Genomic DNA, 16652 nt, shown 5'->3' with positions numbered 1-16652 from the left:
AGCAGGAATAGGGTTGCCATTTGGAAGATGGACTTTACTATCCAGATCATTTTTCCATTTTAAAACAGCTTCAAACGTGGAACCTCTCGATATATCAAAGACAATGAAAGCACCAACAGCTTCTTTGTAATATACTCGGGTCATGTTGCCAAACCGTTCCTGCCCTAGAAATAAGTATAATAAGAGATTAAAAACTTATACTTCGGACAGAGGCGATATTTAGTTATAATCCTTTTGACCCTAAGAATAATGCTATAAACACATATCTGTCATTCCACAGCACCATAAACTGGTAGGATTGAGGACATACACACAGAACCACGAACCACAAAGCAGAAGCGGCTGATCATGTGGTCCGAGAACACAGTTCCCCAGTTTTATGTTCAGTGCACGTACCCCACATTCTCCATAAACACCGAGATGACAGTTCGTAAAGCTACAGAGTCCATCATTTCCCCCTCCACTCTTCTTGGTCTAAGAGAAGAGAGGTACTAAAGGAAAAAAGAAAGTTGGGAGTGGAGGGAAGACACAAGAATAGAAGAAAATAAGACGTGCAGGAAGGAGATAAGTGTGGTGGGTAAAATGCTAGTCAAAAAGATTAGGACTGAACACGAGCTAAAGGAGCTCATGTTCTTAACTCCTCTTTCCTTCACATCTCCAGCCAAACCCGCTTTCGATTCAAAATGCAAGACTGCTCTCCTCTAAGAAGGCAGACATGCAAACCCACTATTTTATGGCTTTCCCCTTTAATTCAGAATAGAGGGTGAGGTGCCAAACTAGTAAACGTACAGAAATCCAGAAGTTATAAAGAGCTATTAAGCTCTAGTGGCTTTTGTTTTTGTTTTGTTCATAGAATCACCTATAAATCCCTTCAAATATTTCTTTTTACCAACCATGTTAAAGCATATTCAAGTCTGTATTCATATTAACTTTCTTGTTAAAACATAAGAAAACCAGAAATGTATGTGGCAAGGCATTTTTGAGGAGTTCCTTGTGGCTTAGAATATCCATTTCCTTCGGTATCAGAGCCAGGATTCGAAGCTCTCTCAGCAGCAGAAGGTGTGCTTTCTAACATCACCATATGTGACAAATCAAAACAGTGCCAATTAAACTGTCAGGCAAATGAAAAGTAAAGGCAAAAACTGGGAGAAAAAAAAAAAAATACAGATCCTATATCTGATTAAAAAAATTTGTACTCAGAATATAAAGAGCTCTCAAAACTCCAAAGTAAGATTAAAAAAATTTAATAAAGTAAGCAAAAGATTGGAATAGTTTACCAAAGAATTTATATGATGATAAATAAGCATAAGAAATGATGCTCAAAATTATTAACCATTGGGGAAACGCAAATTTAAACCACAATGAGCTGATCCTTTATACCCACAACAATGGCTATAATTAAAAAGTCTGACTATACCAAGTGTTGGTGAAGATGTGGAACAACTGGAGCTCTCACATACTGCTGGTAAGAATAATACTTTAAAATAGTACAACCATGTTGGGAAACAATTTGATACTTTCTTAAAAATGTAAGCATATACCTACCATACAACAAACCCATTCCATTCCTAGGTATTTGCAGACAAAATGAAAACACACGTCTATAAAAAGGCATGTTCATGAATGCTCACAGCAGCTTTATTTTTAATAGCCCCAAACTGGAAGCAACCCAAATGTCTATTTACATACTAATGAAGAGACTATGGTATATCCATACAATGGAATACAACTCAACAATAGAAAGGAAAGGAACTATGGATACAAGTAACAACATGGATGAATCTCAAAATAATTATGCTGAGTCAAAAAAGCCAGACCAAGGAGAGAACAGGTAATACTATGAGTCCTTTTATATCAAATTCTAAAAAATCAGAAACTATAGTGATGCAGTGAGAGAAAGCAGATCAATGATTGCCTTGGGCAAGGCAGGAGGATGGATTACAAAAGAGCTATAGAGCAAATAGCTTTCAGGTGATGAAAATATTTGCAATCTTGATTATAGTGATGTTTCAAAAGGGTACACATATGTCAAAACTTATAAAATTGTACAGTGTATTGTATGTTAACTATACAACAATAAAGTTATAAAAAATAATACCTACCTCATATGGTCACTGGAAGGGTTAAATGTAAAATGCCTGCCTGGGATTATTTTAGGGCTGAGTTTGGCAAACTATAGCTTATGGCCAAATCCAGCTAAATAAAATTCTAGAGAATAGCCATCCTCATCTGTTCATGTATCATATGCCTGTTTTCACTCTATAATGGCAGAGCTGTGTAGTTGCAACAGAGAGTAAATGGCTCACAAAACCTAGAATAATTGCTATCAGGAAGTTTACAGAAAAAATTTAATGATTTCTGTTCTAGGGGGTTAGGAACAGTCTATACCTTGAACTGGAAGTGGTATATAAAAATTCATGAAGGTATATACACTTAAGGTCTCTGCATGTAGGTTATACTTCAAGTTCAGAGTGTAAAAAGCCAGGTCATAGTAAACACTGAATAACTATTAGCTAAGAATTATCATTAAGTGCTCAATAAATGTATTGCACGATGAAAGCCTGAGTATCCTTTTGTAAATGGTGCTGATTACACATGGCAAAGCCTTAAACTATTAGCTAGTTATGTGTTGCACCTTGTAGTGGTGTTAACAGCTTGCAGAGGAAAATGAACTTGAGGCAAGCACAACTGTACTAGAGAATCGAATAGCAAGCACCCAACAGTCAAGTTACCCCAGGAAATAACTTTCTCTGCCTAAATCAGCCAATTGCCTTTAGAGATCTTTAGGGGTCATCAAAGTCCCACCCAGCTCTCACTTCTGATGTTTTAGCTTTCTATATTATAAATTTAATGCTAACATGATTTTCTAAAGATTCTGCAATCACCAAATCTAGAAAGCAATGGGGATCACATGTAAATGACCCAGCATCACAAGGCCAAGCCCATGCACTTAGCTTATTCTCCAAAAGAATAATAAAATATATTTCCTATTCTACTGAGTTCATAATCTCTTTTTTAAAATTCAAAAGTAATCCATTAATGCTTCAGAGATATTCTTGAACTGGTAAAACAAGTAAAAAATTAAGTAGGAAGTGGAGAAGAGAAGATGAATTCATTTAAAATAATAATCTTAACATAAAATTAAAGGTTTTTCTCCAGAAACCTAACAAGGTGAAACCTAGATTTAACTATGCTGTTTTAAAGGTTTAAATGCACAGATTTGCTAAGCTCTTTTTCAGCTGTTAAACTGGGAAGTAAAGTAAACTTTGCTACTAGAATATGAGTTGCATCCTGTATCTTTGGGTAATTTTAGCTATTCCTTTATTATTGTCTAAAACAAAGGATTCCAGTGGAAAACAAAACCAATGTTCATGAATATTCCATCCTCCTCCACTTCTAAACATACGGAGGAGCACACTGTTCTGCCCCCACTAAATCAGTTGTGTTCGTGGACTAGTCCTGGCCAATGAAATGTGAACAGAAGTGTTGCTTTCCAACAGAATCACTTGTCCTGCAGCAGCAAGGCTGAACCCCAATTTTGAGATGGTAGGGCCTCTATTAGCCTGGGTCTTCAAGTGGCTCCAATGAAAAATCATCCTCACATTCCTCACCATCTCTCCCACCTCTGTTCCCCACTGTGGACAAGTAAAAAGCACGAGAAATAATCATTTTAATGTTGTTGACCCCCCAACATAACCTAGTCTATCTTGGCTGGTACAACTCCCAAATATCTTTTTATCTCTTCTATCTAGATCTGATCTCAACTAAAAAATATGTATTAGGTTCCTCCTATGTACCAAGCACTGTGCTAGACACTGATGAAAATAATGAAACAGTGAATATGACCTTAAGGATCTCACAGTCTATTTGAGGAAACAGACAAAATGATACCATGATGTGTTGGGTATAATCAGGTATACAAAGAGCATATTATGGTATCAAACAAGGGGCTGTTATTCATTGAGGTAAGCGAGTCTTCTTTGAAAGATACATTATCAAGAAATGCCATTCAAATGCTAACTCATCATGAAAATACAGTATCTTCATAAACTTTATTTCCATGCTGTGACTTTCAGGTTGCACGCCCATGGGGGTGGCCAGCCTATTCAAAGCCATGTTAACTGCTCCAGGCAGTTTCCCAGTAGCTCTGAGTCATCCCCAGGAGAGACGTGAATTCTCCTACTTCCCCTTTCATAGCACATCAGAAGTCAGCCCTTCCTAGGTTCAAAGAAGGGCTAAGGATCAAACTAATGGGAAAGACTTCCACATCCAAACTAGAATTGCATTAAAATTCCACAGACTCTTAGATTTTTTTTTTTTAATTTTAGAAAAGAAAATAAAAAATACTCTGAGGGGGCAGCTAATCAACCATTTTAAGTTTAGCCTGAGAAATCTTTATTATTCTAGGACTCTACTTTCCGCAAATACATATATAAAAGCAGGAGATTTCTGCCATGCTGAATGCTCCTGGATTGTGCCCTGTGACGGGAGCAGACTGGGTAGAAGGGAAAGTCTAGAGTTATTAAATGTAAAGACAGCTGCACGTGTTTTGTTTCACGGCGTGTGTGTACAGAGTTAAAGCGTATAGCAATGTGGAAACTCAGCAGAACCTGGGAGACCTCCCTCTCACTAGGTCTGCAGAAGTAGCTCAGACAGGGTGGGGAGAATGCTAAGCAACATCACCTTCTGTGACCAGAGCTGCAATCTTCTCTTACAGGAACGGGAGGGACCACTTTACGCTTTCCCGACAAAACACTGTTAACGGACAATATTGTAACTGGAAGATGACACTCCAGATCATCTAGTCCAACCTCTCTTATTTTATAGATGAGAAAATAAAATCCTACGGAGATGACCTTACTCAACTTTCTTAGGTTGACTTATCAAATGTACTGTCTGATCTGTTACCCAAGTATTTTCTGGAGTATATATTGCTCCACATGGCCCTGTGTTTCCAAATAGATCCAAGGTACGATGAGCCTGGGAGTGACCTTCCTTAAGTACAGCACAGCCCTGCTACAAAAGTTACAGCCTTGCTCTATGTCCCCTAGTGATTTACCACAGCAGATAAGGAAGTGACCCACTGCTGACTGCATTAGTTATGCTGATTCTAGGGACAGGGTTTTTCATCCATACTGCTGTGGACACATTGCCTGAATATTCCAAATGGCTCTGAAATGCGTTATCCTTTAAAAGGACGTGTTACTTCCTTCTCTAGAAGAAGGAACCCTGATTATAGTTAGATATCTTGGCAATGAGAAAGGGAGAAAAAGAGCACAGTGCTAGTCATCTAGGCTCGAAGACATTTAAAAATGCACGACTTTGTACATACTGAAATGGATGACCTGTAAGGTACATATGCTGGCAAAAGGATTAAAATGCTTATCTAGTATTTGGAGTATCCAACACTAATGGCTTGGAAAAGGAGTTGAGATAATTTAATACATTTCCAGGAATACATATTCCAATCAAGGAAAAAAACCCCACAAAACAGTGTGCCTTATCTCTTTATAGTGCATGCAAATTTTCAAAAGGGAAGTATTTCCTCTCTGATTTGAAAAGGAAAGTACTGCGTTTTGAACTGCTATCAGAAACACATGCCAGAGATGCTTTGTCTTATGATTTTAATCCCTGGTTTTATTTTTTTAAACGTTTGCCTCAATATTTTATGTTCACGCCCCCATTTGATAAATAATCTAAATGTCTCTTAATGTTATTTGAAACTCAAGATATAAAGTACACAATGAAAAATAAATCTGAGCAACAGGACAATTAGTGCTTAGCTTTTCAAGTACAAATGCTTATGTTTTCTCACCCACTAAGAATTACTGAGCTACATATTCTTGCTCAAGGTGATTGGGAGAAAATGTATAGTTTCTAGTCAGTGCATATAAAGTCCTTTAAAAACAAATCCTTAAAATTCAGTGTGCATTTCAGAGATGAAGTGCTTCCAACAAGCTTGTGTGGGTGGTGGGTAATAGATCAAGACCCAGTCAAAATTTAATTTAAGTCCAGTCATTGGTTCTAGAAGGATAATTATCCACTAAAAATTTTTATAGCTTGATACAGGTAATAATGTGATGTCATAATGGGTCTTGGGTTTTGTATGTAAGAGGTTACAGTTTGTAGTCACATAGGTTTTTGATATTTTTTAGGGCATCTAGTTAATGACTCATTATACTACTACTTTATAAAGCCCTTAAAAACGTTCCCCAGCATTACACTTAAATATTTAACACGCTAAAACTATAGTTATTGTTAGAAGAAAAAACCACTTTCTTACATTAAAGAACTACCATAATACTGACCAATAAAACAACGTAACTAAAAAGAGACCGTATTGCTAATTGCCCATTTCCCACCCACTGGCTTATGCAATTTTCCATAAAACAAGTGGCTGTATTCTCCACAGATAAAACAAGTCTAAAAGCTAATGCATCAAATTAGCACCATATGAGTTTGGATTTGATATGTACTGAATTTCATATTTTTATACTGTACCATGAAGAAGGTAAAAGGAGTCACATGATTTTACACAATTCCATTCATTTGTCTGGTTTTCCTTTTTATCATGTGTAGATGAGAGGGAGATAATATAACACGACAATAAAACCTTTGGAATGAAAAATATCTGGATCCATGCCCTAACTCTGCAAGTTACAGGTGTACAGACCTTAGGAAAATCCCTTAATCTTCCTGAGTCTCAGTTTACTCAACTGTAAAGTGAGAATCATTCTCATTTCTCCAGATTATCATAAGTATAAATGAGAATAAAAGTAAACTGAATGACAGTGACTATAAAACAGCTTTTAATAAATGTTAACTGTTATTATGTGAGAGGGTCAAATACCAAAATCTCCTAACTCTGGGATTCTATCCTTACATTTGGAAATATATTTCCACTTGGAAAAATAAGCTTTATAGGGGAAGAGGCAAAGCTGCCATTTAAATCATGTACAAAGCACTATTTTTGCTCATACCACCTTCTGTCAAGCAAAAGAGTAACAAAACTGAATAAAGAAAAAAATTTTAAACACCTAAACTAAAAGGAAAACAAACTCCTTTGAGATGGTAGCAGTATCACTAAGTAGTCTTCAAAATTACCTATTCCTGGGCTTCCTTGGTGGTGCAGTGGTTGACAGTCCGCCTGCCGATGCAGGAGACACGGGTTCGTGCCCCAGTCCGGGAAGATCCCACATGCCGCGGAGCGGCTGGGCCCGTGAGCCATGGCTGCTGAGCCTGTGCATCCGGAGCCTGTGCTCCGCAACGGGAGAGGCCACGACAGTGAGAGGCCTGGGTACCGCAAAAAAAAAAAAAAAAAAAAAAATTACCTATTCCCAAATACATGCCAGTTCAGAGTCTGGATTTTTCTTTTTGCTAATTTGAAATGAGCAGCCTTCTGTGGTATTTAGGTCACAGTGTAAGGTCTGTTTTTATTTACATACATTTACACCACTATTTACATCTTCTGTGGTTACTATGAAAATAACACCTGACTTTAATCAATTTAAAGGAAGGAAAAAAATCAAAATATCTTTTTGGTTTGTGTCCAAAGTCATAATAGTTTTAGAAGTTTGAGGTATTGGCTTTTTCCTTTCTTAAGCATTAAATGAGAGCAAGACATGTACCACCTCTGTCCTGTAATTTCTCTTGTCTCCTTACATCACCTCTTGAGAGCCACACAGATAAGAACCAGGTGATATGAAACAGACAGGAACTTAAGGGTCAGGAAGGTGAGTGTGAAGGAGCCCGGGGAACAGCAGGCTTGTTCCGTGGAGCGCAGTGGGAGGGTAAGTCTGTTGGCAGCATGCAGCAGAGCCAAGACAGAACAACTGTTCTCAACTTCAGTATAAATCAGACTACCCATGGTGCTTGGCAAATTACACATTTCCAGGCCCTACCTCTAGGAATTCTGATTTGGTAAGCATGGAGGATTGCTAGTTGCCTCTCCAATACCCCTTCACAGAATTTTATTTGGGAAAGCAATGTGTCCAATTTAAAAACAAACAGAAAAAGCCCTGGTTTTCTAGCTGCCCTTGCAGCAAGGCATGTGCGTTTGACTGGACCACAAAGACAACGAATATGGCCAGGGAATAGCTGAGTGGTGAAATGTCAGCTTTGGTCCAGGAAGAATGAATGGTTCTGTTCACCAGCCGTGGACTGCTCAACTACAGACTAAGTAGGTGAGAGACTTCTCTCTTGTTAAACCATGATGTTTAGGGATGTTTGACCGACGAAGCCAATTCTGCTTATAGCTGATGCTAAGGAATCTGCATTTTAAGCACCTCAGATGAGTCTGATGGAGGAGGTCCCATAAAATCACACTAAACCCCCAATATATTTAGCTTAACTTCAAAGCAATCAAAAATCACTACAGGAGATGCTTAAGGAAAATATCTGGGTAGAAGTGAGTGAAAAGAATGGGGAAGAAGAGAATGTAAGATCATCTGTCATTAGAAAGACCAACAGAGAGCCTTAAACTAAAGCCCTGCTATCCATTTATTTTTATGCAGTTTGTCTCTCTCAAAATAAGAGTGAAGAAATCATACGTTTCTAGCATCGACTGCAAAAAGTGCAAAAAGCTCTTTTGAAAATATAATTGAGTAGAATTCTAAAGCAACTTTTTCTTGATCTTTTGTCTCACCCTTCAGAAATCTCCCCACATATGTCAGCACTTTTTTCACCATCCAAGAGAAGATCTCTACAACCATAATACAACTTAAACTTGTCAACTTAGCCCACTCTCTATTACTTAAGTGTTGATTAAATGTGAAATTCTCACTATTTTGAGGATATGCTATTCTTGGCCTCCAAGTCAAAGGCCTTCAAAGTTTTCTTCTTTAGAAGAGTACTTTCTCTCATCTCTCAATCTATTTTAATAAGTGCTTAGAAATATGTATTAATCAGGTTTTTTATTTTCTATATTTTAGGATGCTTTGACATCTTGGGGCCTTGCGGACCAGGGAAGGGACTGCCCCTCTTAGGGTTAGCTAGTTCTTAGAGCAAACAACTTGCTGAGAGCATGTCTTCGATATGCAAACCAACCAATCCTGAGTCCTTATCCTCTACCCGCTTTCTTTTTCCAGGCTCCTGCAGTCCAGGACATTATCCTCCTGCCCTGAATCACCCCATGGCCAGGTACTAGACAACTAGGGACCATCCCTATAGCCCAGAACAAACTCAGTCTCTCAAACTATCCAATCCTAAGCTTGCTCAGCCTGCCTACACTGCCTTGTCCTTTCCTTCCTGCAAAAACCACAGTAAAGGCTCTAGCCCTTGCTTCACTTTCTCCGAGCTCCTTCTGCCTCCTGAATGACCCTGGTGCCTCCCTACACGGTCCTGCATGGTGTGGCATGGTCCCTCCTCTTGGGAACTATGAGTAACAAACTATTTCTTTCAATGGCAATTGTCTCCTGATGTGTTGGTCTCATCACACTTTTTTATTTTTATTTTGATAAAAACAAAATCTTGAGTACAATTTAAAAGGGAATAAAAATCATTAAAATTTATATATCAAAAGCTTAAGAAAGTTGGAAAGTCAGGATAACATATACATGACAGATCAAATTTCTCCTAAAATATATCTGAAAATAACATTGCAGCCCTGGAATAACTCATGGCATTCAGGCTCAATCCATGAGATCAGAGTAGACCAGACAAATATCTGTAATTGTTACCTTGCTTTTCCAGGGTGTGCTCTGCAACCATATACCAATAAGAGAGCTTTGTTAACTTCAGAGAAGCCCACAGTTTGGAAACAGTCTTTCAAAATGTACAAAAAAAAGTGATGCAGCCAATCAGAAAGTGTCTGCTTTGGAAGCAGTATGCTTCATAATTAAGTATAAGAACTGGAAATTCTGGATTGATGACATAAAGACATGGTAATTATTCAAATATGAGTCATATGCTCTAAAAAACAGGGATGACCAGAACATTTGCCAATTTAGAGAAAAGTTAACGCTACTGTTTTGAATCCAGTGAACCCAAAATCCACTGTGCTATTTGACAGAGACATGAGTCCTGTCTCTGTACGGTGCCGTGCCGTGGATTACCTGTGTTTCCTTGGTCAACTTACCAAACCTCCCTGTATTTACACCATGGGGTCTCTGAAAGCCTATAATCCAGTTCAAACAACAGAATGATTAGGCAAATGGCTGGGAGCCAAGTCCAATTTTAGTTCTTCTTATCAGCACTTGGCTGCCTCTACCTCGAACCTCAGCACCTTTTAGCTTACTTGGACTAATTGAGGCAACTAAGAATGGTAACGTATTCAAAAGGAGGAAAGGCAACAGGCATATCATTATCAGGGGAATTTTCATGTGCGATAACACAAACATGTTGTTATGTTGAAACTCCTGCTGCCTGGGCAATTGTGAAAGCACAGTCCATACTGGGGCACCCAAAGGTGTGTCAGGACTCACGAACTGAGGAAGATTTGAAGATGTAAAATGGGACAGTAGGCTTTGCTTGTAATTCAGCACAGAAATTGAGCCAGAATAAGGCTGAAGATGGCAAGATTGTATGGGTCAGATGTAATAAAGATTTTCTTTAATTCCTTTAAATGAGTTATTAAGCAATCGGCCCCCAATAAGCCCTAAGACAGTTACTGTAGTACTAAGACAGAGACTACAGATAACAGAGACTAATTCCTCAAAGCACGACTTCTTCATATTTAGAAAAAAAAAAACTTGAATATTAATACTCCCTGACTCACAGATACTCTGAAGGTCAAGAAAGCATCAGAGATAATATTCCAGACTCTTGCTCATGAAGAGTTGGAGGATTATCAAAGAAGACAAGAAGAGATCACTAGATATAGTAATTGGCAATATGCAAGAGAGAACAAGAAAGACAGGATCAACATTCTATTTTCAGATGTGAATCAAAAAACAAAGTGAATCTAACTATGGTTTATATAATTTATAACGTCTTCCAAGCATGCATTTTATGCTTTGGTAAACAATATTTACATGAATTCAGAATACACTGTTTCTGATTTGTTCTTTGGCCCAAAGGTGTATTACTCAGATATTTATAAAGAAATTTTGATCCTTAAAAGTGAAGGGTGGCAGAATAGCCCACCCCCCAAAATGCCACTTTGGCATAAGAATTATTTGAACTGAAGGCACTTGAAAAACAGCAAGTGCACGAAGGGTGCTCTAATCTCCCCTTCTTCTTCCTAAAATGGGGAGATAAAACTCCCATGTGAAAGATGTCCTCCCTATACCGGAAGGAAGGAAACATTCTCATCACCAGAGATGGGGAGTCAAGCTGAGAGAATTCTATAGAAACAGATCTTGTTAAATTAACTCTTATCTTCCTTTAGCCTCCCATAGAGTTTGGCTATTTTTCTACAATTGCCTCTCTTTGTTCAACCTAGTATAAAAGCATTTATACTAGGTTGAACTTTTTGGGGTCTTCCTTTCCTTATAAAGACTCCTGTGTCACGTAAAGCTTATATTAAATAAATTTCTGCTATTACTCTGTCTTACATTAATTCTTAGGCCCAGCTGAAAGCTCTAGGAGGGCAGAGATAAAATTCTGCCTCCTCTATGAAAATAGCGAATACATGAAGAGTGAATTAGATTAGATCTAAATGGACAAACTTAAGAAAAAAGAGAGATTTAGCCTAGACCAGCCATTCAACCTACCTGGAAATTCTACAGTTGCTAATAGGCTTATAATAAGTAGTGGGCCAAATACTAATTCATCTATAATACATGTTAAAAGGAAGATCAGATGCTGCATCCTAATTCAGTATGCATTAGGTAACCTCTCTTTAAAATCTTATCAAAGACTTCACTATTTTAGTATATTTCAGTATGTACTGAGCAGCAGTCTTAAAGCAGATATGAAGTAAAAGACAGCAATTGCCTAACACAAAACTTATATTAAATTGCATCTATATTTTAAAGCTACATTCATTTGATGTAACAAGGATTTGTAAGGCCTGTACCCAAGAGTCACTACGGTTGAAGAGTTTAGCTTAAACTGCCTGGCCACATTTACAGAAAACATTTGGATAACTCCTGCCTCTCACACTTGCCAAACCTTTCAAGTATAGAGACTTGACATAATTTCTTTAGCACCTTTCCCATCTCTAAAGCAACAGCAAAAAAGCTACACAGTAATAACACCACACCTTAAGTTAGTCATATCAAGTGGCCAGCTCCACCTACTATTTTGCCATCAAAGACTATTTCCCTCCTTTGAGAATTAAATATGATTCAACTTTGTTACTACATAAAGCAAATATGTTTAGCCATAGGGAACTTTTTGGAGTGACCTTCAATTTGCCTTCATTACACCATTACTACTTAATTCAAATGGTATGAGCCAGGATTCACTAGTAGCTCAAATATTCAAACCAAACCTAGTTAATGATGTAGCTCCCTAAACCTTAACTTAAAGCCACAATATTTTTGCTCTTAGCTTCCTTACATATTAACACTGAAAACCTTATTTAAAAGATGAGCCTAATAATTTCCAGTTATCTCATAAGTTTACCTCTAATCTTGATAATTGCTGGTGTGTACTTGCTGGATGGAATCCCTTTTGGAGATCTTAAAGGTCTGCTTTCCTTCCTGGAAAAGCTCAAGCTTTGGATTTAGGCAAAAGTGCAAGGATATTCCATCTAGGCCTCTATATACCAGAGTCTGGTAAAGACTGACTATGTCCCCTTTCTGGCAAAATAGATCTCTTCAAGAAGGATGAAAAAAGAGGTGATACCCAGGAAGAAAACTCCTACTCATGCTTTTGCTTTCCCAAGTCTCCAAATATAAGCTTTTTCCCCTTGAAGCTTAAAAACACAACTGTGCCATAAAAATCTTTTATTTACCTGCAGTAGGACCCAAGCATAATTTAATCGCTAAATACCACATTATTTTACATGAAAAATAAGGCAAGGTCAACAAGCCTCCGAGGCAGGGATTTTAAATCATCTTCATGGAAATTCACAGCTACACTGAAGATTCCTGCAGAATGACAATCACGTGGTAAGGCAACCTTTAGAATCCATGACTTTGCCGAGAAGCAACACTATTATTCATAAGTGCTCTATGAAAAAGCAGGAAGCGTTTCGAAATAAGCCTCTGGCTTCAAAAGACGACTTTTCAAACGAACTTTTGGTTTTCTGTAACCAACAAAAACAACAACAAAAAGCTGAGCCCAACGCTGATTATCCCCCTTTCTCTGAGGTGACATACATCAATTTATTCTCATATCTGAAGTAGAGAAGCCCTGTTCTTAAATAAATGAGTATGTCAGTTATAACTCTTCAATACTTTCTCGTATGTAATAAGCTGTTAATGACAAGAGCACTACCCAGCAGACAGACCTGTGTCCCTGACTCTGCTACCAGTTGGGTGCCCACCCCTACAGGCTTCTGTTATGCAAGCGGAGGATGAAGGACGGTCTCTCCAACCCTGAACATATGCTCCCATCCGAATGCTCTAATGCAGACTGACCTTAACATGGATGATGACTGAACAGGGTAACTCTTGGTACCACTTCCATATTTAAATTTTCCCAAAGTTAACGTCTTTTTCAATGTGCACATCCCACCCACCACACCAGTCAGAGTTCAAGTTTTCATACATTAGAGCAAGGAGGGTATGTACCCCTCAAGCAGGGATATTACGCTCCCAAATGACAACTGAGAGCAAATGCCAGGGAAATAATATATTGCGGTTGGGGAGGCAGGCGTGGGGCTAGGTGCTGGTTTAGGGAGGGAAGAGGAACATAAGGTTTCAAGAGAAACGTTCCCAAATCTTCGCCTGGGTGGCCTGCCCCAGGGATGAGAGCAAGGTATATGAAGAATGGGGTTTCGCTCACAAGGAAGTGTCTCAGACCCAAGGTGGGTGATGAAAAACCTTCCGAAAAGGAACCTGGTTTCTAGTCTTGGTTGTGTCACTAACCAGGAGCATCACTTTGGTAAGCCGTTCAACCACTCTGAACCTCAGTTCTCACCTGTGAAACATTAAAGCAAATGAGAGGACCCAGCCCCCTCCCTTCGCTCCTCCTTGTCAAGATTCAGAGTTAAACCTGGGGATAAGACGGGAATAAAGACGCAGACCTACTAGAGAATGGACTTGAGGACACGGGGAGGGGGAAGGGTAAGCTGGGACAGTGAGAGAGTGGCATGGACATATATACACTACCAAACGTAAAATAGATAGCTAGTGGGAAGCAGTCGCATAGCACAGGGAGATCAGCTCGGTGCTTTGTGACCACCTAGAGGTGTGGGATAGGAAGGGTGGGAGGGAGACGCAAGAGGGAAGAGATATGGAGACATATGTATATGTATAGCTGATTCACTTTGTTATCAGCAGAAACTAACACACCATTGTAAAGCAATTATAATCCAATAAAGATGTTAAAAAAATTTTAAAAATAAACTTGAAAAAAAAAAAGATTCAGAGTTAAAACTTCGGGAAAAGCCCCCATGGCGTTCTCACCTCTGGTCAGGTGAGAGCGCCAGAGCACAGGGCCCTCCCCTCCATCTCTTAAAAATAAGAGCTCTCCACACACTGAGCTGAGGCATCTAACCAGGGTTACTCATTTATGCATTTATTTACCTTGTCCTGCTTTTAAATTCTTCGACTACTACTGCCTGTTCCACTGTCCTGATTCCCCTGGAGTCCACGCGACCACATCCCTTTCCATCTTTCTAAGTGGTTTAGTCCCTTTCTTCTAAACTGACACGGGCAGGCGAGTTCGGACAGAGGACAGAGAAAGAAGAAAAGGAGACCGAAAGCAGCCGAGCGGCCCCTGGCTCCAGACGGCTGGAAACCCGGCGGGCGCCTCCTGCCCGCCGCGAGGTCGCCGCGTCCGCGCCTCGGGCCACACACTTACCCGCGATGTCCCACAGCTGCAGGCGCACCAGCGTCCTGCTGTCCCAGTTGAGGACCTTGAGAGCGAAGTCCACCCCGATGGTGGCCCGGTAGTGCTGGGAGAAGAGCTGGTGGACGTAGCGCTTGATGATGCTGGTCTTGCCCACGCCAAGTTCGCCGATGACCAGCACCTTGAAGAGGTGCTCGCGGGTCTCGGGCACCGTGGCGGCGGCCGCCCCCCGGCCCGGGTCCCCGGCTCCGCCGCCCGCCATGAGCGCCCCGGTCTCGCTCAGCCGGCCGGCCGCTCTCGGCAAGCTCGGGCTACGCGCCGGGGCCCCCGCGCGGCCGCGCCCTCCCCGCGGCGCCCTGGGAGCCCCCGCCGGCCGTCGAAACTTCCCCGAGGCCGGCCGCTCTCCCCGCCGCGCTGCCGCAGCGCCTGACCAGTCACAGGACCCGGAACCCGCCGCCACTTGCAGCCCGTGCGGGGCGGGGGAAGGGCCGGGGGCTGGCCTGGCTAGGGAAACCGGGGTGAGGAGGCCTCTGCACGCCGCCGCCTGCGCTCCCGGCGGGCCGGCCCAGAACTCCGGGCACTTCCTCTCCCCGGGCGTCCCCTCCTCGGGGCGGCGCTGAGCTCGGCTGCCCCCTGCTGGCCGCGGGGAAGCCGAGAACACGGGGCCGACGGCTAGCGTTCCCAGAGCCGCGGTGAGCCCAGGCGGTTCAAGGTCAGGCCTCCGAGGCCGGCGGTGAACGCCCCCGGGGCAGAGCGCGGAGGGGCGCTAGGTGGTTGTCCAGGGGGCCGACCCCAGCCTGGAAGGGGCGGGCCTGGGAATCAGCCTCCTTCCCTGGTTCGGCCATGAGGGAGTTTAACACCTGGAGATCATTGTCTTTGATCTCCAGCGGCCCACTTTAGAAGTAAAAAGTGGACGGATGACTCTGAACTCGACAAAGGACTGAAAACGCTTTTGTATAAACGAACGAGTGAGTCTGAGGAAGAAGACACAAGGTCTCCAAAACGATCTTGTTTTACTTCCTCAGCAAACCACAAAAGCCTTTTTAAGTGTTTCGGTGGTAGAGACTCTGAGACAGATCCTAGGAATGGACTGAAATACAGTATTGAGGACTTTTATTTAAAAGAAGAAAGATAGGAAGCCTTACGTTTCCTGCCGTGTTTATAAAATGGAGGGCTGCCCTGCATAAGGTTTAGAAACACCTGGAGCTGATAGCCTCTGGTAGCTTCCTTAAACTAAAGCGGCTGATCACCCTGTCCTCAATCTGATAATCATTGAAAGATGTTTTTCAGAAGTGGAGGCGTTTTAAAATTTAGAAGTCAAGGTGGGAGTAAAACCTTCAATAGAATAGCTACTGAAAAATCGTGGATATGTCTCTAAGGACGTTTTATGGCTAAATAGCTTATGGCTTTTATGCTCACTCAGCTAGAGCCCATCCAGTACATCTCCAGCTTGGGGAAAGAGGAAATCTTCCAATTACTGCCAGAAGTGCAGCATATTGTTCCATACATACGTATTACCATAAATTTTATGGCTTTTATTTTTTTTCTTTAACCCTCCTAGGTTTCCACTGGCATTAAAAATAGAATTGTGGTGCTAAACATCACATGTGGTAAATGATTTAAAATTAGAAATTGTTCCAGCTAAAGGAAGGATAACGGCTTGGATCTGGTGGTTCTCAAACTTGAGTGTTAAGGGTTTGTTACAACAGATTGCACAGTAGGCCCATATCCAGAGGTTCTGATTCAGTAGATCTGGGGTGGAGCCAGATAATTTGCATTTCAAACAAGTTCCTAGGTGATGCTAATGCTGC

General features: G+C 40.8%; 1 protein-coding gene across 1 annotated transcript in view; it reads right to left on the bottom strand.

Annotated features, from left to right (window-relative positions):
* The window catches only part of RAB32 (RAB32, member RAS oncogene family), a 19819-nt gene extending 4716 nt beyond the window's left edge, over nt 1-15103 (bottom strand). Inside the window, exons 1-2 of the mRNA XM_007450329.1 lie at nt 14854-15103; nt 9-164 (exon numbers count right to left, since the gene is read on the bottom strand). Of these exons, the coding sequence (XP_007450391.1) occupies nt 9-164; nt 14854-15103 (406 nt within the window). The remainder of the gene's footprint in view (nt 1-8; nt 165-14853) is intronic.
* Nucleotides 15104-16652: the final 1549 nt, after the last annotated feature.

This window comes from Lipotes vexillifer, unplaced genomic scaffold, assembly GCF_000442215.2.
Source record: "Lipotes vexillifer unplaced genomic scaffold, Lipotes_vexillifer_v1.1 scaffold112, whole genome shotgun sequence".
NCBI classification, from domain to species: domain Eukaryota; kingdom Metazoa; phylum Chordata; class Mammalia; order Artiodactyla; family Lipotidae; genus Lipotes; species Lipotes vexillifer.
Note: the sequence above shows the minus strand (reverse complement) of the source record. Positions and strands in the feature narration are given on the sequence as shown.